This window comes from Chenopodium album, chromosome 11 (genome assembly GCF_948465745.1).
Source record: "Chenopodium album chromosome 11, dcCheAlbu1.1, whole genome shotgun sequence".
NCBI classification, from domain to species: Eukaryota; Viridiplantae; Streptophyta; class Magnoliopsida; order Caryophyllales; family Amaranthaceae; genus Chenopodium; species Chenopodium album.
Window position 1 is genome coordinate 4,976,515 of NC_137844.1, and position 26,030 is coordinate 5,002,544.

The 26,030-nt window shown below is 31.9% G+C and overlaps 2 protein-coding genes across 2 annotated transcripts; one reads left to right on the plus strand and one right to left on the minus strand.

The window, feature by feature from the left end:
* Positions 1–5,733: 5,733 nt before the first annotated feature.
* Positions 5,734–11,095, minus strand: LOC145567218 (uncharacterized). The gene is made up of 6 exons (XM_081626470.1): positions 10,557–11,095; positions 9,489–9,602; positions 7,852–7,932; positions 6,659–6,831; positions 6,469–6,565; positions 5,734–6,372 (listed from the first exon to the last, which is right to left on the minus strand). Exons 1-6 carry the CDS (start codon positions 10,881–10,883, stop codon positions 6,262–6,264), a joined length of 903 nt encoding a protein of 300 aa, XP_081482596.1. The 5' UTR covers positions 10,884–11,095; the 3' UTR covers positions 5,734–6,261.
* A 9,712-nt stretch (positions 11,096–20,807) lies between these two features.
* On the plus strand, positions 20,808–24,582 carry LOC145568335 (E3 ubiquitin-protein ligase BOI-like). Its single transcript, XM_081627765.1, has 4 exons — positions 20,808–21,319; positions 22,238–22,341; positions 23,016–23,374; positions 23,968–24,582. Exons 2-4 carry the CDS (start codon positions 22,242–22,244, stop codon positions 24,502–24,504), a joined length of 996 nt encoding a protein of 331 aa, XP_081483891.1. The 5' UTR covers positions 20,808–21,319; positions 22,238–22,241; the 3' UTR covers positions 24,505–24,582.
* Positions 24,583–26,030: the final 1,448 nt, after the last annotated feature.

Below are 26,030 nucleotides of genomic sequence, written 5' to 3' on the forward strand. Positions count from 1 at the left end.
TTTTGGTTAAAATACAAAATTGAAGACAAGATTTTAAGCAGGGGGGATATAAAGGAGGGAATATTGTATAGGAAGATGATGTGCTAAGTGCTAGTACTATGCTTAATGAACAAGCCTTTTCCTTTCTATTGTTTGCTACGAGTATATTACTTGAAAAAGGTCGACAATTTAATTAATCCGAAGTAAGCATATTATTGTTATATTTAGAGACAATAGGCATTTTCTTGTTGACTATAAAAAATATTGTAATTTTAAAAATACAAATATTATCACTTGAATTTTATAGTAGTAATATCAAGCTAAAATGTATTATACCGTACTTAATATGTTATATGTATGTAGTTAGTGTAACATTAGAGAAACGAGTTTATGATTTAACCATTTAGTAAGAAGATTGTAACACATTGTGATTATCCTACACTTAAATCTTGAGTTAGTATTTTCATATTTTGTTTAAATTTAAACAAAGTTAATAAAACCAAACTATTCTACTCGTAGCTCATAAGATGTTGCCATGTTGGAAGGAGGTGCCAATTCATATGCTTGGACCACAAGCTTCTTCCTTTTCAATAAAATATTTTTTTTAATATAATTGTAAAAATTAAAAATTAAACACATTAACAATCTATTGTCGCAATCTCCATAAGTTCATGCAGATTAAATAAAGTACTCCTCAACATATGAACGTCTTGTCACCTTTTCCTTTCTTAAGATGACCAGCCTTAGAAAACTGAGCAAAATTTTGGGTGGGGAGACAAATATTCTGTTTTCAATTTGGATTTTGTGCTACTAATAACCCTTTTAAGATGCTTCTTTTTTATCAAAAATATTGAATAAATTACTCTGTACGAACGTTATACTCATATTTGTACAAAGTAGGAAAATTATAATATTAAGTATTTCATAATCTTTATAGTAGTATATAGATTGCATGTAAAAAGTTAAAATTAAAAATAAAAAGCGCTATTTATACTATCCATTATAATCTTAAAAATTGTACATACTACCTACGTTATAGGTTATGTGCAACGATTTGACATAAAGTAGAGAAGAAAAATGTCTAATCGTTGCACATAACCTATAACGAAGGTAGTATCATTAATCAAAATTATACGACTACTCCATAATAATTAAATTAAATGAAATAAGCTCATATCACCCAAAAAAAAAAAAAAAAAAAAAAAAGGCAAAATTCATAAAATTGAGCAAAATTCATGAAATTGTAATGGTCAAATGTTATGCTGAGATAGCTTTAAATGTATCTGATCAATCAAATATAATACTCCCAGTAAGTAGTTAAATAATTGTGGAAAAATGTGTAATGAGTACAACTTTTACAGCATAAATATCATGCATGCAAGACATTTTATTGGGATTCTGGATAATACTATACATGCATCATGCATGAGATTCTTTTGTATGTTTTGGATCCAAAGGTGAGGATTGGACTGTCATCTACAAAAGGTCACAGCTTTCATTTATTTACTTTTTTTTTTTTTTTTTTGTCCTATGCGTTATATTGGCATGTGAATATGTGATTGATGAAGTAGGGTAGTTTTGTGAGGAGACAAAGTGTAAGAGAAATATGGTACAAAAAAGGTCAAAAGCATAGCTGCCATTTACTGCATACAATTCTTGCCTTGTAAGTACTACGAGTAGTACAACCTATAGCCAGTCCTATACACATATTATTATAAACATCTTTTTCATTTATTTTGTAAGTTTGTTTCTTTGTGCCTTAGGTATATATATCTATTTTTTTTTTTTTTTTTTTTTTTTTTTTTTTTTACGGTAAGGAGAAGGACCCTGACCGAAGTGGGGATTGAACCCCTAATCTCAAAGTTGAAAGGTACAATTCTTACCACTAAACCAAACTTAGCTTGGTTAAGGTATATAACTAGGTGGTTTGAAAGGATTTATTGCAAATATGCCAAATAGAACGTAGATCGCATAAACTTGTAAGGAGATAAGGGAAACCTTTGTGTAAAATTATCATATCAGTTCTTAACTAATATTCTAATATATATAATACTTGTAAGTTCAAAAAATACGAGTATTTCTTATGATTAGTAAGCTTGATACATTAGATGATAAATTACATGCATCTCCAATTTTTGTTTGCAATTACATAAATAATGTAAAAACTAAATTTCACCATAGCTAGATGAACAAAACGTGAGGAGAAAGGCATGCAACTCATAGATGTTCATACTACTACGTAGATAGTGAGTAATTCCCATGCAAGAAATACGTGCGTAATGTGGCACCATAAAGTCGGTGATTATTGACTTGAAGAAGACCTCATTTATTATTTTTATATTTATATGGAGTTTGTCACTTTCTTAACACGGTTAAGTTTATTGGTTGGCTTCTCTTAGACGCCATAACTAGGCCCCATAACATAACATAACATAACCTAGTTGTATTATATTACAAGCTACTACTAAAAATAGAATATATGAATGTAAATAAGAATGAAAATGAACCATATAAATTAGCCATTTTATGGCCTTACTTAATTAGATTCTTAATTAGGGTGATAACAGAGATATACAAACATGATCTCAACGAATATTGCAGATTTTGTTTTTGCATGGTAGGTCCACTTTTTCCTTTTTTTTGGTATCTTTGTTGTAACTATTACGTGTGTATAGAATAATTAATTATATGAGTTGATAATGTGAAACACTTCCAATATTATACTCCGTGATTTGAATAAAACGAACTTTAATTTATTTACATCTGTAAAAATTGTGAGACACTATTGTAATGTATTAATCAATATGAATCCGACTTCTTTTTTTTTTTTTTAAAGGTACTTGAAAGGAGGATATAATAGAATTTTTGTACTCTCAAGCAATTGTAGTTGATAGGGCTCGAACTCATGACCTTAAAGTCACAAGGTAAGTTCCCCACTAACGCCATAAAACTTTGCTTGGTTATATGAGTCGGACTTGATAGTTAACAAATTAGTACTTCGTATTATGTACATATGAAAGGGTAATTTAAATGGATTACTTTTGAATAATACGTTGTCTATAACTACACTCATTAAACAAGTATGTACTACGTATTTATAGTTATGATATATTGTCAAAAGAAGGGGGTAAGCAAAAAAATTCTCAATAAAAGTAACACCTAAAAAATGTAAATAGTATGTCGTAGAGATTTAATTTTCAAAAAAAGCTAATTCTCAAAATTAAACTTTTATGCATTGTACAAATACAAAGAACTGCGTTGTCTACGTATGATAAAGCTAAGCTAGAGAACGCGCGTCATAAAAGCTCTCTTAAGCTAGAGAACGCGCATCATAAATGCTCTCAATTTCCCTTCATAGACATCTTTTATTGTTGTTCCAGTGTTCCTTAATTATAGACATCTTTAAAGGGGTTGAAATTAACTTATTTCTCATGAATGATTCATTATCATATACGGAGTAATAATTATCAAATGTATCAACTTTTTTTTTTACTCTTTTTCTAAGTGAAAAACTAATTAGTCATCAGCTTAAACTAAATTTATTAAAGTTATATTGAAGCATTAGTTTATAATAAATTGTAAATAGACGACATATAGTAGTATGACTAGTACCCATGAGCCATGACTAAGGGCATGTTCACATTTACTTAATTTTAGTTCAGTTTAGCTCCAATTAGTTCAGTTCAGTTCAGCTTCAATCAGTTCAGTTCAGCTCCTAATTTCCCTCTCTTATAAAATATTTATTCAGCTCAGTTCAGTTCAACTCCAATCAATTCAGTTCAATTTAGCTCAGTAAATGTGAACAGACCCTAAGGATGAAATCCCGTCTAAATTGTTATTCATCACTACTCTTATAACTCTATCATCCCACCCTATGAGTGTGTGTGTGTGTGTGTATATATATATATATATATATATATATATATATATATATATATATATATATATATATATATATATATATATATATATATATATATATATATATATATATATTGAAACCCTATGAGTATATATATAACAAAGAATTTTTTTTTAAAAAACACAATATTTTTAGTTTATACAACTGTTTGTTGCCTTTTTTTTTAGCATGCTTCTAATAAAAGCTAAAGTCGTGTGAGTATAAGAACGAAGGATGTCGTATAAAATAGAAGAATCTTTGGGTTGTTACGATAATTTGGCAAGTAATGCGTGAAATAACCAACATGAAAACTAACATCCCAACTACTACTTTTATAAACAATCCTTCATTTAAACTCTATTAATCATTAATATTATCCAAATTATTCATTTTCTACGAAGGTTAAGTTGTCCACGCTTGTGAAGCTTGTACGTCTCAAATTTCTAATTTAAACCCTAGCTAGTGTAACTGTGCATATTACTTCTTCGTGACTGATCGTTACTCCGTATTAGTCGATTTAATTACTATTCTCGTATGATTGGAGCAAGGTTAAATTATTATAAGTCCGGGGTTTAAGTAACATAGAATAATAACCATTTATTGCAACTTGCACGGGTTAGTATTTGATGGCTTACTATCATTGTCTGTGATTACGAAGTAGAATTTTTTGAATATGGAGGTTTTAGTGACATCTATTAACTATTACTAAAACAAAATATTGCCGACATCATCAACCTTTAAACTACTCCACGTGTCATCCTCACATTAAAAACTTTCCCTCCAATTCTATGCGATGTCATTAATCACTAATGATTTTTTTTATCTACACTTTGTATATAGAATTTAATAAATCAAGTTTCTTTGCTAAATTATACTCGTAGTTGCACATGCCTAAGTTGTTTGATATTTGATCGTGGTTTTATTTTTTTTTATTTTTATTTTTTATAACTTTCCTTCAAAGTAAAGTATTTTTATATCTAATTATAATCTTCATATACAATGTATAGTAATGCAAATGAACATAAATTTTAAAAAAATTAATTGTGCATCGCAATAACCTACTCCGTAGTAATTATAATAAAATTGTGCATATTACAGCTTACGTATGTTAATATGAATTATCATGATCCATTTTGCTTAGAACCTAGCGATTTTAAATTACTGGCATCACTCTCATTTGACTGGCTAAGAAGCTAGCTACACACGTTCAGGCCCAATGATTAGTATTGGGCCCAAATCAAGAACCTTTGGTTTAACAAGGAATCTAGGATAGTAGGATCTATATATTGTCATACATAGCACACACATAAGAGATGAAGACTCCTATGAAACAATAACAATAACAAAATGAAACAATGTACAAATAGAGAAATTTATGCAATACGAAATAGATGAATGAATCATAAAATTATACCGTCGTAAACATATCTAACCATCGGTATCCCAATCGAGCAACGTTCAAAACGATTTGTTTAACTCGCATCTGAGATCCCTAGTATGTCACCGAGAGAAATGAAAGTATCACGAGGTTTTTTTTTTTTTTTTTTGAATTGAATAGCATGCAAATGAAATGAAGAAGGGTAAAGGATTTTATGTATGTTAAAAAGACATGGTGTTGGAATGAAGTGAAGTTAGAATTGAAGAAAATGGGATGATATTAAGGTAACAAAATAAAACTAACATTGAACATGCATGCTAAGTGACAAGTTTGTAACTAATTTTATGTTGTTAAATGATTTAGGCTGGTATAAATTGTGTTAGGAGTACTTTCCTAGACGCTAAAGGTGGAAAATTTTAGCGCGAGCTTAATTTTTGTGACGCAACCAAAAAATTATTTTAAAGTAGAATAGAGAGATAATAAAACTTATTATCATTTTTACTATTATCGCGAATATTACTCTTACTCCTAAATGATTACATTTTGCAAACCTTTTTAATTTATATTACAGGGCATTCAATATTAATACGGAGTGCTATATACTATAGGGCAGAGATATGATCGGTTAACTTTTGTGATTTGTAAACAGTCATATCTAAATAGCACTTCTATGTAATTACAATTTACAAGGAAAGGTTTAAAGAGATGACATTATTACTAATATTAACTGTAAAACTTCCTTTGATACAACATATACACGACATTATGACTATAATTGTGCATTAAAAGGTAGGATCTTCTGCTTCATCGTTCGAGCACTAGTGAGGACATACCCTTCGCTTCTCATTCTGATGACAAGGGCTAACGCACGCAACAAGCTAAACATAATCACTTCATAGGGCTTCAATTATACGAAGTATATGTAGTGAGGAACACTTGACCAATTCTTCAGCTAACATCCATATATATATATATGATGATCTTTACTTTTGAAGCTCTCAGTTCAGAAAGGATCACTATCGTCACCAAGTGTGGAGAGCGAAAATGGAGCAATAGCTACATTGAATGTCCTTGATCCTACTTTGTCAATGTGAATCATTTCAAAATCACCCTCCTGCAAAGTAAATAAATAAAATCGTATTACATTTCCTTATGAAATACATGTGTATAACTAATGACTTTGAGTCGAATTGCAATAACAGAATCTCACCATTCTTCCATTAGATGTACTTAAAGGGCATGCAGAAGAGTATTCAAAGCCAGTATTTGGAAGTATAACTGGTTGCTCACCAATGACTCCTATACCCCTGGAAGGCAAGAAACATATTTTAAGAACAAAGAAGTACATGAATAGACCGGAATAGACGGGAAGTTCTCAAACGTGAAAGGAGACAACTCACCAGACATTCTCAATTTTCTCATTTGCATCAGTTATAATCCAATGTCGCCTCAATAATTGTACAGGACGGTCTGAATTGTTAGTTATTCTAATCCTATATGCAAAAAAGTATTGCCCTTTAGAAGGTTGACTACGTCCCTCAATGTAGACACTCCTAACTTGGACACGAATCCCCTGTAATATAAGTAGGCATTAAACTAAGTGATTCATTTGCAAACAAACTTACAGATGAGGAATATCACATAACAATATCAGAAACTGAGCATTTCCATTCCAAAATAGCAAAGATCAGATAAACAGACGAGACAAATAACCAAAACAAAAAAAAAATATCGAAATACACCTACTTTCCAGACGTAAAACAATCAGTAATTTTCTTTTTGTCAATCCTTTCCTCAAACTTCAATTTCCAACACATACCTAAGGAAATTTTTTAAAAGAAAACAGACCTCGCAAGTAGAGCTATCTTCTTAGTTTTTACAGCCACTCTGAAGAGTAGAAAACTAAGATTTAGCACCCCCAAAGTATTGTCAGTCATCTCACTGACACCCCTCACTCATTTTCATCAATCCAAGTCACCTTAAGAAATGCTAATCTTAATTAACATAAACTTACTATCTTAAGTAACACTTGAAGTTACCTCTTACAAAATGACAGGATTGCTTGGATCAAGGCTTCTTGTTGACAGACAGGAAAATGAAATATTGAAACTTAGTAGAACATAAACCACCTCTGATTGAGGTGGAATGGATAGAAGATATTTGGTGTTGTAGTGAGATGTTTTCTGTAGGACTGAGGTATTTGGTATTCCTACACCTGATATTCAGGGTAGAACCATGAAATTTCCCAACAGTCTACTACACCAACACCAAAAAGAAAAAAAAAGGCAGGGAGTAGGCATCATCGCATCAAATCAGAGAAAATAAAAATAACTGAATGAGCCACCAGCTGAGATCACAACGTAGGGGGTGTAAAAGAAGATTATGCACTTCTCTAGCTCTGTATCATGTTACAGACATTAAAGCTAAAAGTTCCAAAACTTAAAAGAAAGACCGGCAAAACAGAAACTGCAAGAACTATCAAAGTAAGCATTAAACTATCATTTGCTCAACTTACAACAGAGGTACAAGCACAACCACACAAGTGAATAGCACCAATACAAAGTACATATAGATAAAAAGCCTAGATACGTACCAAAGTAGTAGCATCGCTGGAACACTTCAAAAGAGAATGTGGAGAGAGCTCCTTTAGTTCATCCTTATACCTTGCAGCATCCTGTGGACAGTAAAACAATATTTTATGTTACTAGTCAATTTAAAAGTAGAAACAAAACAAGGGTACAGAATCATCAGCTCCCGAGCAATAGATTACAATCGTTCAGGAGATGTCAATGTAACCAGGAGTATAGCAAATGCCAATTGCAACAGACTCCTAAAACCTTACATTTGAAAAAAAGGTTAGAATGTCAGATCATGTACATCAATATACTCCAATCGGGAACAAAATGCACACTTAACGAACTGGACAATTACATATAGTTAGGACTTAGGATAGAAGAAAATGGAGAGAAAGGGGAGCAAATCCCTTTGTTTAGATAAAGAGTTGAAGGAAGGAAGGGAAGGGGGAAGGGAGGGAGAGATTTGGAGGGAATTGGAGCTCCATCGCCTCCTTCCCTTTCCTTCCCTCCCCTTCCTTTTTTTTCCCTCCCCTTCCTTTATCTTACCAATGTATTGTCCGAATCAGCATAAACCATATTCTATTTGCCATTTTAAAAACCTTATACCTAGCAATTTCAGTTTGGGCATGCGCATCAACTTGCTCAATCAAGAACAAACTTTAGGACTTAGTAGTTGGTCCTAAAAATCTATTGTAAGTCAAGTTTGGTGAAGTGCTAATATAAAGAGTGAAAGTCGCTTTATAAGTTTGTAAAATTCTCCCTTCAGAATGTGGCAAAGAACCAATATTTTCCAATGTGTGTAGATAAAGAAAGGGGAAGGAAAAGAAGGGGAGGGAAATGAAAGGTGAACAGGGAAGATGATGAGTTTTCCTTCCAAATCTCTCCATTGTTAGAGAGATCAATTTCTTACAATTTAATCCCTCCATTTGATACTTCATCCCTCCATTTCTCTTCCCTTCCTTTACCTCCATTTCCTGCAATCCAAACAAAGTGTTAAGGTCCTCCTCCATCCCCCCTCTTAGTAAGGAGCTAGAGGCCCCAGTCTTTCCTACCTAGAAACCCCACCCTACTTATTTAAATATCCTCCCTTGGCTTTGAGACTCTCTTAGAAGAGTCAATAGGAAAAGAGGGGGGGGGGGGGGGGGGGGGGGTTTCTACTCCTTGTTCTCATGGGTTCTTCACTTTTCGGTACCACTAGAATCCTTAGTTCATCAAATTAGATATCAATTTTCAAATAATTGCCTATTTCTTGAGATTTCGTTTCGCAGTAAGAATCATAAAGACAATTTCAGTGACAGAAGCATACTTGTCCAGTTTCCCAAGTCAGTTAAAACTATATTTCTGTCATACTCATGTGCCACGTCTATATGTGCACCTAGGATACTACAATGTATGGAAAACTCACACATGCATCAAGTTTCAATGCCCATAAGCGGGTATTTTGTGCACTATTGCATCAGAATTCTTTGTAAACATTTCCATTCAATTGATCAATTCAAGTTAATAACTCTGGATATGCACACGGCAACCTGCACCTAGGAACAATTTTCCAAGGAATTCACATCCTGGCCATAAACATCTAAAGAATGGCATGGAAAGGAGAGAAGGGGGGAGGGGGGGGGGGGGGGGGAGAAAATGAAAGGAAGAGAAGCACCTGGAACCTCTCCTCCGCAATAGCATCTTTCAAAAGTCTCCTCAACCGCAAAACTGGCTCTTCATCTTCAAATAATCTCAATGAATCACGTATTCTCGCGGCTTCTTTGTAATCCTGAAAGCACAGAAGATAATTGCTCTTAGAGTCTTAGTAATGAAGTAAAAATAATAATGAGCCAACTCCTGCGAAAGCTGTCCACTCATATTGTATAATTAGAATGTTAAAGAGTGGAATGCATGATTTTTTCACCTCACCCTCTGCCTTAAGCCATTTTCTAAATACACTTTCGAACTCATAAATGTATTTATTAGACAAAATAGTGTTGCATCATTCAAACTCAATTCCATACATGTACAAGTCAAACAAAACTCAAAACTGCACGCATATATGAAGTCTGGCAATGGCTTTCTACCAAAGTGATACAACAATCTATACATCCAAAACAAATTTCATTATGCAAACTAGTGATCCAAACATATAAACACTTAGAAGTCATAATATTCAACCAAATCAGGTATCTATCTACAAATCACTATATATCAGACAAATGAACAGACATAGCAAATATAGAATCACTTAATTCCCCCATTTTCACTTCCACTAATCCATTGCTTCACATCACTTCAACCATAAAAATATTAAAAAGCCAAAATCCTTTGTACTCAAATTTTATAAGAAATTCATACACTCCGTACAAAGTATCGTTTTCTGATATACATAAGTGATCGAAACTCGAAATTATACCATATAGAAATAATAAACATTTCCATCCACTACATAATTAGTAACATTGATCACCCAAATAGCATCACACAACAATAATAAGGAGCATAAGTTTGTCTCTGGTTTCCACAATTCACATCTATAAAACCTAACAAAGTTCCACCAATCACCTTAATTATTTCACAACTCAAAAAAAAACAAGCCAATATTTCTCTAAATTCAAAATTAAAGCCAAATTCAAATAACCACAAAAACCCAACTTCAGTAGCTCATAATCAATCAATAAAATAATAAAAAACATTCAATAAATATCAATCAAAAAGTAAAATAATTCAATTTTTTTACCTCAGACTTGGCTGCAACCTCCATTTGTTGCTTAAGCATGGCATAAGTTTGAGTCCGAGAAAGAAGACCGGGCTGGCCCTGATCCTCCACCGGGCCAGGAATCGGGCTTGAACTCGGGCTACTCTCTCCACCAGCATTTCTCTGAGAAGAACAAGCCACTATCCTACAATATCCTCCATTTCTACCTCCAATGGTCGAACAACCCCAAATTTTTCGGATACCCATTTCATAATCCGATAACCCATTTAAGTTGGTATTCTTTGAATTACATGATTTTCTTGCTGCTACCCCAAAATCAGTGAACACCTTCAAACCCAAAGATTGCATTTTTATTATTGCTGATCTCTCATAAATTATTAAAAATTATGATCTCTCATAAATTATTAAATTATGCTTAATTTTTAATAATTATTATTCTGGCTTTTTTAGGATAGAGAACTTTTTGGGTGATCAAATAGAGGACAAAAAACAGGTAAGAGATTAAGAAATAAAAATAGCGAATTTTTGCAATGTTTTGCAACAGAAAGGCCAGAAACTGCCGCTTGAATAAATGAGTTTATATAACAGGATAGGGTATTTCCGTATTTATCGGTTTTGGAGAATGTTGACTAATTTATCCCTGATAGAAATAAATTTTTGCATGAATTACCCAACAAAGCTTAATGCGATTAATTCTAATTTACCAGTCTATTATTTTGATCTTACAATCTTGCTTGAATGTTACTCGTAATGGGTTGATATGTTAACGGTGATATCTAAAACTTAGGATCAAATATAAAAAATAAAAAAAAATAAAAAAAAATAGTAATAATAAAAAAGAAAAAAAAAAGTGAACTTTTGACAAGTTAAATGGTAAAAGGTTTAACAAATTAGATTTTTGTGCAAAATCAACTCAAATATATTGGAGTTGGAATAGACGCAGCGTGACATAAATTCTCTTTATACCTAAAAAAATTAAATTCAAAAACATTTAAGAATGTTTGGGTAAGTGTATATAAAATGCTAAAAATTGATTTTTGTATATTGAGCAAATTTTTGATGTTTTTAGGTTAATTTTGTTACTAACCATGCATCTAATTTCTTGTTCTCACATAAATGAACATGTGTGATGGTCTTCATTTAGGCTAGGTTAGTCTATAGATTCATTGATAATGAACCAAACACATCTCACACATCCCCCTTAACAAGTTAGCTCTAGCCTCTGGCGAAAAAATTTGTTAAGTGGTTAATTGAATTGGTTGGATATAGCAAGTAAAAACATCCATAAAATCTCAATGCCCATGAAATTATAATTTCTAGAAATCACCAAAAATTATTTGGGTAGATGTAGGGATTTCTATTTCTCATACCTAAGAGAGACTTAAGGACCCTATTCTGTTAACTTTATTTCCACTTATTTCAGGAAAAATAAGTTCAGATAAAGGTTAATAAATTAAGATAAGATAAGTTCAGATAAATTGTAATAAAGTTTAATTAGGGCTATCCAAGTTCAATTTATAACTAAAATAAGTTCTAATAAGGGCAAATAAGTTCAGATAAAATCAGATATGTTAAGATCGGATGAATATAACACATCATAAGTAAGTTAATTCCTAAATGCATTTTGTGGGAAGTAAAATTTCCTAAGAAAATCACTTCCTACATTATTGTCAACCAAACAAGTACACATATATCTTTTTTGGGGAAAATAAACTTTTCATGAATTTGTTTGTCAATCGAACAACACCCTTTAACGAATGTTCATTGACAAACTGATTATGAATTATTGGGGTGGGGCAAAATGCTCAATTCCACCACCAATAATTTAATTATAAAGGGGTGTTTTAGACATTGTATGAGGTATTTAGACTATTTTTGATACATTATTATTTTGTGGCCCTTAGGATATGAGCCAAAGCCACATAGAAAGTGGATTGCAGTGAGATATTTGGGTGGTATGGAAGAGAAGATTCCATTATTCTTTTGTTTTAGAGGCATTTAAGGCTTGAAAAGGGCTCTTTACTTGTAATTCGTTTAAAAACCTTGGAAATGAGTGATTCTTAAATCTTCATTGATGTATCAACATCTTATACTATAATGTGGTGTGACAACTTAATTGAGAGAATTTTGTGATTAGTAGCTTTATTAGGTGCATCTTTGTCAATCTTAGCTTGCATCAATTTTAAGCCATGTTGATGATGTTGAATTTGATAGACCGATTCTTTTATTTTTTATGAATTTGACAAAGCATGGAGAATAAGGATATGATTGCAAAATTAACTGCTGCGGTAGATGATGGTTATGTTAATATTTAATGTTATGGTAGATGCTAGTTGTATTGGCACATTTGTCGTTTTGTAGTGTTTCATAATAACAATTAAAAAAATAAAAATAAAAATTTAACAACAACAAAAAAAACATAAAAGTTAGATGGGTTATTATAGAAAACATATACAAGTAATTTAATTATGAGTTCATAAGGTACAATGTATAATAAGTTGACATTAGAGTTGCTATAATGTATACAAAGAATGTATCTATATAGTGATATAGATTATAGAGTAAGGAGTATAGTAGTAGAAATGTTGTTTTTCCTTCTTTTTTACCAAGATTATTAAACTTACGAGTTATATATCCAGAGTACAAATCAGATTATACAAAGTAGTTTTATGTAACTCCTTCAAAGTTTCAATCATCAAACCTCAAAATTTTCAAAAACTAAGCAATCGAAATAATTTCAGATATTTTTTTTAAACAAAATAGTTTTGCATGTTTTAAACTTCATAATTACTCCGTAAATGATTGTGAATTTGTGACCGATCTATGTACCACAAAATTCTACAATATTATTATGTATCTTTAACAAATATATATTCACCTCAATCAACTTTTAAATAGTTTAATTGATTCAAAATAAAATTTCAATTCTAACAATTTTGATAACCTCCTTTTCTTGTTGTTTATATGAGTAGTTGTTAAATACATAATCGTGATTAAACTTATTTTTTCCTCGTAAGTCATATAATAATCATATAGACATATAGTTATCAAGGTCATCTTAACCTAAAAAAAAAAAAAAAGGAAAGCATTTTCTAGACATGAGATAATTAAATCTCATTAAGGCCAATTGGAGGACGGAATTCCCTTAACTTTTGCCCTATTTTCCCAAATTAGTTAGCCCGATAACTTACATTGGTTGTTGTAAAAGACTCTAATCCACGAGGATCCTTTATCTAACCAAGAAAAGGAGAAGAAGAAAAAAAAAAAAAAAAAAAAAAAAAAAAAAAACATTAAAGGCCACAAAAAAAAAACGGGGTGTGAATCAAGTCCAAGTTTCCCTTAGAGCTACGGGACCATTGGGCTGATACAGGCCTACATCATCAACCAACATGTCAACTTGTCAACTATGACATAATCTGATAATCAACAATAATAAGCCTCAAATTAATCATTTTGTAATTTGGCATTTAACCTTGAGGTTGGGCTTGGCATTATATACATCATAATCAATTACTTTGATTTTTTTTTTTTTTTTTTTTTACAACAGTACTTTGAAATTTTAATACCTCTAATACTTCTTATTATATACCTAGACTTGATAAAATTGTCTTAATTTAGCAACGAACCAATTATAAGGTCACCTAGAACTAGATAAACTAATATTAATCTTGCTAATTTGACACAAATTCATCATAATATGTTTGGCAATAGAATTTAAATGGAGTTGACTTGCTCGATTAAAACGAAATATGTAATGAGTGATTATTCAAATGTGATATAAAGTGAATTGAACCTAACCTAAGTAGAACTCGTTTGAGATACCTATTACCTATTACATTGCTTTTTACACCATGTGTTTTATATTACAATTGTATAATGCATATAAGGTGAGTAATCTAACCACGTGTTATTTTTTATTTTTAGGAAACCACGTGTTATTGTTACTCATTAACTTTTGAATTATACAAATTATGTATTAGTAAGAGAATGTGGTTATACAAAAGGTAATATAAAAGTCAAATTGTTGCAACTATTTTGAAACGAAAGAAATATATGTATAATAGTTATGGAGAGTGGCTGATTGATTGCATTTTAAGAGTCTCAATTCATGTCACCAAACTATGTTGTCTGGCACGTAGTTTTTTCAAAACAAAGATAATGACTAATTGATTATTAGAAAAAGTAATTTGTTGAAATAAAATTTAACAATATATTTACATGGGTAAAATAACACTTTATCTTTGTAATAAACCAGGACGTCATAAATTGTTCATTACAAAAAAGATTAGAACTCTAAATACATATCCTGTGGACAATACGGCCTTCATGCCTTCACTATTCCTGATGATCTATTCTCCCAATCTCCTTGGAAAAATAACACATATTAGACGTTATCAATATGAGTTCTAATTAGAGACTAACATCTGTGTAATCCACTATTCAATATAAGTGTATGCCAAGTTAATATGGTACTCCTTATATATCAAATCTCGTTCACATTATTGTATTTTGCGACTTTGTTTACCCACAGCCCCACACAAAGGATGAAAAGGTAGAACACTACTAAAACATACCACTATACATTACTATTAAAGCAAATTAAATGCACTCCAGTCACCCCTATAATTTGGTGAGCCTGATAAACATGTTGTATGTCTGCCTTGTAAATACTACATTGGTGAAAAGAAAACCCTAAGAATTTAATTTGTTGAATCAGGCAAAGTAAATAGATGTTTTTGCGCCCGTCACCCAATAAAAGAGTAATCAGATTCTGAATCAGTAGTAAATATAAGTGGTAAAATAAAAATTAGAATCGACTATCTCGTTAGCATTATCAATATGATTGTTACTTACCTCCGTTTCATATTATGTGCAACGATTTAACATAAAATAGAGAAGAAAAATATTTAATCGTTGTAAATAATATAAAACGAAGGTAGTAATTAATTCCACGTAGATAATGAAGTATATTCCATTTGAATAAAACCAAATAATATTAACCTGGTGGAAAAGGCTGTAAAATCACAGAAGAGGTAAGAAGTAGATGATGGTGTGGTGCGAGAATCGCGGAGACGTTGGAGTAAAATGAAGTTGGTTTTGATGGGGCCAATGGTGCTGGTTTTATTTGTGCAGGTGATGTTAGTCTTTTCTTTGCAGAGTGGTGTGTGGTTTGTCCCAAAGATCAAGGCAGACACTCACCCAACGTACGCCAGAATCAAAGCACACCAGCACTTGGGACCCACTCCCAAAATTCATTAAAATATGGACCTACTACAATCACAACTACAGTTGGATCGGTGAACCGTAGCTACTAGCTACTCTCTCCCCAGTAGTCCGTTTGCTCTACTCCTATAGTGTTTCCTCCGTTTTTAGAAGAGTAATACTTCCTTGGTTCCAAAAATTCGACCCTTATGGATAATTTTTATAGGTATTAAAAAATTAAATAAAAGTAATAAAAGTACAATAAAAAGGTAAGTTTATATACAGTTTGTAAAAAAAGTACAGAAATAAAGTAATAAAAATACATGAAAAATCAAAATTTATGTGACGAAACTAATTTTGCACAAATATTGTTGTAAATTATATGATATTTTAATGCAAAGTGGAATAATAATTTTGGGACTAAATTTTGGCCATAAGGGTTGAACTTATAGGGATGATGGGAGTATAATAATTTTGTGAGAGAAACTAAAATTTTTATTTTTTAATTGGAGACTATAAAAAAGAGAGAGAAATGATAAAATAATATAAGTACGGTTTAAAATAAGATAGAAATAAGAAACTATAGTATGATATTACTCGTATCAAATATAGAAGTGATGTATTTTTTTTAAAAAAAACATACTCATACAATAGAAGTGATGCATTTAAAAAAACCGAGGGAGTACTTTTGTTTTTTTAAATGTTTGCATTCTTTTGGAGTTTGGTTAATATATTTGTCAAGACATAACATTGAATTTTAATATTTTTAATTGTCTATTTAGTGAAGATTGTAACAATAATTATATTATGAAAATAGATAGTATACTAACTAATCCAATACTCGTCATTATAATATTTATCCAATTTCAATACTTTCTCCGTTATTTTTTTTTTACTGTAATATGAGGGATTTCACGCTTGTCAATGCATTACTTAAGCTATTAATATCTCCAATTATACTTTTGGCAAATTAAGTTATAAAAAGTTGATATTTAAAAAGTTAATTTCTGAGACGAATCTAACTAGACCCGATCCACTTGATTATTATTTTCCTAATAGATAAATCACAAATGATGGTCAAAGAAGATTAAGTGAATAGTGTAAAAGTCCCTACAATACAATAAAATAAAAACAAAGGAAGTAATAAAAATGAAAGTTAAAGAAAGTTGTGAATAATGCATGAGTTAAAGTGATGTGAATATTAAAATCATGGAGAGGGTATCTAATATTATGGAATGTATATAGGCACATAGCACCTATAGTTTAAGCATGCATATAGGAGGGTATTTTTTTTTTTTTTTTTTCATTTGATGTTTTTCTACAGTGGTACATTTTTGTGTACTATAATGTACCATTAAAATATAAATTGTATTAATAGTACTTTTTGTGTACTATTATGCATGTAGTGATACTTTTTGTCATCCTATGTCGTTGATTATTTTCTCCTAAAATACCTACCACCTGTCACTTATTAGGCTGTAGTGGTACATCTTGTCATCCTATATGTTTCTAAAACATATAGGCGCTATGCGCCAATACTTTTCCAATATTATGATGTTGGTAGAACAATATTGTACTAATTGTCCATTCACCAAATGCTTATTTTATCTTCTACTTGTATTTTTTTTAGTTTTAAACATAATGATTTTTTTGAAATAATGATGGATCTCGTGTTATTCAAGTCCCTTACAAAATAAATAGAGTCGATTCGAAAGATTTTTTTAGTGTAGGATTTATTGTCGGTGATGATATAAACAAGTATGACGAGAAAATTTAAAAAGAAAATGAGACAAACTTAAAAAGACGACATGATCCCATTGATCAACGGAGTAGGTAGTGGGTAGCTAGTTGGTGCACAAGCATCAAGTGTGGTGCGACTTACCGTACAGGGATTGATGAATGACCCCTTTGATCACTCCTGTCAGATGCCATCTAATTTATTTATGTACGAGAGTGAGTAGTCAGTCACTTGTATCATTTCATTTCATTCTTTTTCCTACTTTCTTGCTTTTCAGTTTCCCTTACCCTTTCTTTACGTTCTTTTCAGGAAATACTTCTCTTTTACTTGACTTTTCTTTTTATAGCCTATTTTATTTTATTTTTACAAAAAAAAAAAAAAAAAAAAAAAAAAAAAAAAAAAAAAAAAAACAAAACAAAACAAAAATGTTAGGAAGATGAAGGAAATTACCAAACACTAACACAGCCAGTTGATTCACTCTATTGATTCTGAGAAATTCAAAAGCACAAAATTAGGTTTAATAAACCGAGCATATGTAATTCAAGAATTACCTAGCATTGTACATTCATGTTAGGGCATATTCTTTTCAGCTTAATTTCTCTAGTCTACATATAGACTCTTAATACAAGATTAAACAAGTCATTTGAAGTTAGTGAACAAATAATAAAGTGAAAACGATAAATTATTGGAAATGAGATGGGAAGCATAGTCGCTTAATACAAGGCATTGTCGTAGTATCGTGTGGTACTCCATTGTCGATCTCCATATAATAATATTTGCTTGATTATTACAAGTTGCTAATGATATATGCTCACTTCTGTTTTACTCGTATAAAATATTGATATATGCTTTAATTATAATGTTGTAAGGGTTGCATATAATACGCTAAACGTGAAATTGTAATGCGTGATTACATTTCTTTTTTAATATATAAACATATGAGTATACCGTTTACCTTTAAGGTGCATGTAGAAAGTAGAATAATCGAAACGATAATCTTATAATTAGGTTGGTAAAAGAAAGAAAAAAATTGGGATAGATGATACTTCCAAGTTCCAACCGACACCCCCACCATATATACGAATGAGAAATCAGAAATGAAGCAGTACGTCCACTAGTGTCCACGCACGCTCCCCCCACCCACAAAATAATGAATGACATCAAAATAGATACTACCAACTGTTATGCTAACAAGCTTCGTTCTCGTGATTTTATCAAGTCAAGAATCACTTTAAGTTGCCCCATTCTTTATGTTCAATTCAAATTTTGCCCCACTCTAAATTCCATCAACTTAGTGGACCGACTCTATACGTATAAGTACGTGTACAGTGTATCGTGGAGTTGTTCATACTTTCTTGGTCTCCTTTTGTTTGTTTATTAAGACGTAATTATTATTTATTTTTTTATCGTGTAGAATTGACAAGAAAGAAGATTAATGTACTCAACTGTGGAGAACACGAGAGCGATATAGTAGATTATTATAATTATTTATTATATAGGACTTCTTTTTTAAAAAAAAACGATCCAAAGAAAATGCGGTATTTTTAAAGAAGGGGTGTGGATGGGGGGTACTTATTTGCATGTAGGGCATCAAGTTTGTTAGGGTCAAAAACTAAAAATTCCACCCCGGCCTGTGCTGCCACTGCCACCCCACAATATGAGAAAAATGAAGCAAGGACCTGTAAGCAGTTAGGTGAAATTTCCAAGTACAACCAATTTATTCTAAAAATTAAATACGTAGTAGAATTTTTTAAACATATACTGATATACAGGCAAATTCAAGATAGACGTAAGATAAGTAGGGAGTAAAACATATATGTATTGTAATTGTAAAATTTTACTACAACATATATATAAGCACGGCGATAACAATATTGACTTTCAAAACGTATTTTGTTTTTTTTACGCTAAACTATTACGGTATGCGAAGTAATTGAATAATTATTACGGATGTGTGCATAGACATCAGTTTTTTTTTTTTTTTTTTTTCCTACATACCAATGGTCAATTGTATAACATTGATAATTGATGGTGAAAGTATATTGATAAGGCACATCAACTCATTGCGTAAGTGGTATTGTGTATATACATATTCATGCACCAAGCAAAATTGGCTCGATCACTTAGTAGTTAGTCAGAGACTTGCTTTAGATCCCATGATCCCTCCATTTTTTTGTTCTTATTAAGAATTGATAGAGGAACAAACGAAAGCATTGAAGAATGACTAGAATCCTCATTTTATAGAGGAATTTTTTAAAAAAGTTTGATTTCAAATATTGAAAGGATAAAATTGAATTTGATACAATTTAAACACAAATAATTAGAATATCATTAAAAAAAAAAAACCTAATGTTATTGACTAATTTCTATCAAAAAATATAAAATTAGTAGAAAGATTGATCGGAATAGTAAATACGAGGAAAAAAAACATAGAGAATATCATTTCTATGACGGCTTTATTGTACACCTATTTTATATAAGAGTTTGTGATTTTCTTTTTGACTTATTTTATTTTATGTTAATGCATTCAGATTGTTTTTTCCATGATGTTGCAATTGATTTTGTTTCCAAATTTGTGAAGATTTTGTTCACATTGTACACCCATTAGGCCATTATCATTTGAAAATTTTGCATAAAATCACCTTTTAAATCTTGTTAGTTGCAACAAAAATTTTAAAATTGGTGGTCTTTTGCAATATTTTTTTGAAATGGTGGTTATATGCAAAAAAACAAGATTTAAAAAGTGATTTTAATGCAAAATTTCCTTATCATTTTAACTATGGCCTTTCTAACAATTATCAATTATATATAAATAATTTTTGGGTTGCTTTGCTATTTAAATTAAACATAAATCCTACAAGATTGAGTAAACATATGAGAAAAATTAATCTTAGTATTTACGGAGTATATATACTTTTTAATATTGGAATAAATTTGAAAATATTTTAGACCACATTATATCATATATTTTGAATTTCGTTTGCTTATTGTCATAATTCTTTAATTTCACATTTGTAAAAATTATGAAAATAAATACTTAAAAAATGCACATTGAGAAGAATCAATAAGACCTCTCTTGATAATTTTATTTTTTTTCCTTATACATTGATGTACAATTAAAGTCAAAGTTTAATTAAATTAGATAAAATTCTAACCAGACTAGATTACAATTTTATAAAATTCAGATCAAACCACCTTAAATTAAATGAAGAAAGCATAATCTAAAGCCAATTACGGTCAAGGTTTTATCAAAACTATAAAAGCGTTTATGACAATTAAATTGAGACGGGCGGGACCATATGACACCCATCATGTCTAAACGTTTCTCCATAGCAGTTAATATCTCTGTAAGACAAGAAAATAAAAAACGGATAGTAACTGAAAAAATAGGAAAAATGAAAAGAAAGTTGCACAAATAAAGATTTCAAAGAGAGAGAAAAAAGAGGAGAGATAAAATTAGATATGGAGCGAATTTGCTTCTTCTCCCTTTCCTCCCGTACTGTGTGTTGTACAACTCGGATTTTCAGTTTTTTTTTTTTGGTACAATCAAAGCCCACCCCCTCTTCCCTCAACTTTTGCTGCTACATTCTGCTACTGCAGACGACAGTTTTTATTTATAATTACAATTTATTTATTTATTTATTTATTTGTTCATAAATTTCTTTAACGTTTTGTTCTCTCTTTTTCCCCTGAAATCCTCCCTAAAATCCAAATGATTCTTTCTCACCCTCCCTAATTTCTCTCTCTTCCGTACTACCTCTCCCTTAATACTTTAAACTACTCCTTACCCACTTCTTAAATCATCAATTTTCATCATCATTTGGTTGGTTTTTTTCATTTCAAGGTGAACTTTTTCTCCCTTTTTTCTGGGTTTGTAATGAAGTTATTGATTTTGTTTGTGGTTTTTGATGAAATTATGTTGTGAGGTTGTTTTGTTTTGATTTTTTTTTAGATGGGTATCTTCTGTTTTCCAGTTTTTTCTCTTTAATCTGATTATGGTTTGATTAATATGATTGTTGGGCCATAAATTTTTGGTTTATATTGTTTTGCTTTGATTGCATCTTATGATGTTGAGAAATCCTGTAAATTTCGGAAGGAAATTTGTAATTTCATGAATGTCATCAACTTTAGCATAAGTTTGATTAAGTTTGATGTCTTTGAGAATTGTGAGAATGCTTGTGATAAGGGTAATCCTGCTTTTTTCTATATTTCTTGAGGTATTTATTTTCCTGGATTCTTAGTTTGTTTACCGGTCTTTTGGTTGATTGGCTTTTTGTTGAACTTAATGAAGTTGTTCATATTTACATTGTTTCATATGATACGTAGTTTTTGTGTTGTACTCACGATATAAGCTATGCTTTACTCATTTCATGATTCTTAGTTTGTTTACTGGTCTTTTTGGTTGATTGGCTATTTTGTTGACCTTAATGAAGTTGTTCATATTTACATTGCTTTATATGATACATGATTTTTGTTTTGTACTCATGATATATGCTATGCTTTACTCATTTGACGGTGCTTGATTTTAAGCACTATCAAAAGGTAGTGTGCAAATGGGTGTCACCGTTTCGAACTGTGTTTCTTTGATGGAAGGGGGGATGGTGGAGGCTGAGAGTTGTTTGACCAGTTCTGTTTTGTGTATTAAGGCACATGAATCTGCAAGTAGCTCTTTCTCTTCCATGTGATGTAATGTGCTTGGAATATATTGTAAAATGTCCTAAATAATTGAGTTTTAATACTAGTTTGGATGGATTTCCTGCAGGGGCATGTTTGGAGCTAATGATACGAATCCTATGCTTCCTGTTCATATGGAGAGTGTCAGGATGCCATACAATGCCAATGTAGTGCCGTCAATGCAATTGGATGGTCAGTTCCGTTAAGCTGATTTCTGTTTGCCTGAATGCTTGTTGGTATTCTTTATAAACGGATTACTAATATTACTTGTTTAGTTAGACATTTGATATGAGTGGTGAAGCGGTTGGTATTTATGTCTTATTCGTCGATTGAAGATTTGCTTCCTGTTGGTGTTTATGTAGGGAGTTGGTTAAGGAGATAGTGTTTTTCAGTAGTTTGCATACTGCCGTTGGGTTGATGCTTGTATATTGATTTGATTTTCTTCCTCTATGCTTGCGTATTGGGAGTTAGTGATTGAGTAGTGAGTTAGTTGTTTTTGTCAGTTTGCTTACTTTGGTTGGGGTGTTGGATAATGCTTGACAAGTAACCTCAAAAGCACAATTGTCTTCTTGTTGATTGACAAGTAACCTCTAAAGCACAATTATCTTGTTGTTGGTTGATTGACAAGATTGTCACAATTAGTTCAGTATAAGAACAAAGTGGTTTCTAGTGTGGTTTTGCTAAGGTTGATGTAGTTGGTTGGAAGACTTGCAACATTTTTTCATGGTTTTCATCAGTGTCATTTACATTTCACTGTCCTGCTTTAAATTAGACTTGCAGTCTTATGAATAATCCCGTTCTTGTTCTTCTGGTTGTTTCAATTTTGGGATTAACACCAGAATTTGTTGCATTGATCTATATGGCAGCTCTCTTTGGCTGTAGTGATATAATGAACATGGCCGGGGACAAGAACTTATCCTTTGTGAATTCACCTGAGAAATTAGGAAGGTGTACACCTGTATTTAGCCAGCAGCATAAGCTTCCTGTGACATCGTACGACATTTTTTGCCAGAATGAAGCAGGGCAAGCCAGGAATATGTTGAAGCAAATCCCTGTCTCCACTGGGCTCAAGCTTTCATATGGAGAAGAGGAGCACAATTCTTCCATCACATCTGCTGGTGAAGGCGTAGTTGTTAATCTTTTATCGATGCTGTCTCATAATGATAGTCTGCAAACAGAGCTTGTGCGGCAGAGTGATGAATTTGATCAGTATATCAGGATCCAGGTGCATTTTGCTATTCATTTTGTGTTTATTTAGTGGTTGCCATGTAACTTCCTCCCCCCCAACCAACCAAAACCTCCTCCAGACTAAAACTCTCACATAATCAACTTGCTTGTTCTTATAAAGCTGAACATAATGTATATGTGTATTGGGTAAATATTGATTGCTGATTATTAGTCAGAATGGATGGTATACACTATTTTTCTCTGGTTAAACAAATTTTCCATTGGATAGTCATATGTAGTTAATCAAGCTATGTGCTTCTTTGATTGGATAGTGTTACACAATCAAATTATCAAATGGAAATAATTGATCAGATTTATTGTGTTATTATTGATTGCACAAGTAGTATCAGATGAAAACAACTGTTTTCATAAGTTTTGGCGCTTTAGAAACATGCATGTACAATTTTTTCGTCAGACCATTATTTGTTCAAATAATCCGAGTCTTAGCTCTAAGTTTCTAACTGTTTGCCATCTTGAAAATCACATATAAGTTGCTTTGTACTTCAGCCAGAAATTATCAGGAACTTGTGTGCTAATTGCTAGGTTTATGTGAATGCATTATATTATGCCTAATCTTGCCATTTAAAACAGGAGGAAAACATCAAGAAGGGCATTGCAGAACTGAAGCATCGGCACACAGTTTCTTTATTGAATGCTCTTGAGAAAGAAGTCAGTCACAAAATACATGAGAAAGATGTCGAGATAGAGAACTTGAACCAGAGAAACAAGGAGTTGATGGAGAAAATTAGGCAGATAGCTTTGGAAGCTCAGTCGTGGCACTTGAGAGCAAAGCAAAACGAGTCTCTTGTGAATGTCTTAAGGAACAACATCAATCAAGTCGTTCTACAAGGCGCTACCTTGTTGAAGGAAGGTTGTGATGAGAGTATGGCAGATGACGCTGTTTCTTGCTGTAATCAGAATCTTCAAGATCCATCAGCAAACCATCAAAACCATCTCCCCTCAGTGAAAGAGCTGGTGCATTGCAAAGCATGCAAAAGTAAGGAGGTTTCTGTTTTGCTGTTGCCTTGCCGGCACTTGTGCCTTTGTACAGATTGTGATGTTTTCATTGACATTTGCCCTGTTTGTCGAGTGAAAAAAGCAGGAAGCTTACAAGTATACATGTCTTGAAACTGAAAAAATAAACCTGATGAACTTGTTGATTAACCAAGTTATATATAAAACATTCTTGTAGGAATTTTTTTGTTCCTTACTGTCTTCTCATGTTGCATTACGGCGGCCTAAAGTCTTAGTCTAGACCTTCATTTTGAGTGATTTCTGTTGTGCATAAACAAATGATGATATACTTCTTGGGGGTATATTCTTGTACATTTTTAGGTACAAATACATATATAGTTGTATTGTATTACTAAAAAATGAGTGTCTGATTTGGTTCTAACCATAATTTCTTGCTTGTTGAGAGAAATGGGAAAAGGTCTGTTAAACTGAAATGGGAAGATTGAAGTACTATTAAGCTACTTGTGTGATCGTTCATATTCATGTCAATTGACATTTTCAAGGTAGTATTGACTATTGAGAAATAGATTTGCCCTTAATACAACAAATTTAATTCCCAACAAACATGAGACAATTGACAATTGATTATTTTGGGAAGGTTTTATCAAATAGAAATTGTTTGTGCATTATGAATTTTCATAGTAGTTTGAAAAAGATAGACGAAACATGATACTCCTATTGGCTATTGATTATGTTAAATTTGTTATTTGTTGTTATATTTATACTCAATATAACAACAATTTAACATAATCAATATTGAGTAATATACATGGTACTATTCTAGCATGAAATGAATCATTTTTGTATCACTACATCGAAAATCATCAATCAAGATGATACTCCCTTTGTTTATTTCATTTTGTTAGTCCCTTTTGGAATCAATCACTTTAAATAAGAAAAGGAGGAATCTTAGTAATTTGGAATTTGATTGCAACTTTGTAATTAATGTTGTCTTTTCTTGTTTTATTTATGAGAATTGCTATAATTAAATCGCCTATAATAAATTTTGATTGGAAGATTTTTCATGTCAACAATCCACTAGCACATACATTAACCAATCAGAATTACATGACTCTTTAAACACCCAATTAGATTAATTATTTATTATAACTCCGCCAGTGGGTTTCCCGCTGCCAGTCCCAAGCCTGGATAAAGGAGGAGGGTTACGGTAGGCCAGTGACAGCCAGTATAAAACTTCGTCACATCCCATGACATGAGCCAAACAGATATTTTCGTGGGGGCGTTCCCTACTCAGCGACGCGCTGCACTTCCTAGACCCGGGTGTAGTGATAAGTATGCAAGGGTTGCTAGGTCGTCGCCCAGAAGCGACGCGCCACATTGCCCGAGTGTGGTGTCAAATGAGCAAGGGCGTGCCATTGGGGCGTTCCCTACTGAGCGACGCGCTGCACTTCCCAGACCCGGGTGCAGTGATAAGTATGTAAGGGTTGCTAGGTCGTCGCCCAGAAGCGACGCGCCATATTGCCCAATTGTGGTGTCAAATAATCAAGGGCTTGGAGTTGGGATCAGGAGGGAGCGTGGGAGAAAAGAATTTAGTTTGCGGATTGGTTCTTGGAATGTGGGGTCTCTTACGGGAAAATCAGCAGAATTGGTAGAAGTAATGAAAAGACGACGCGTGAACA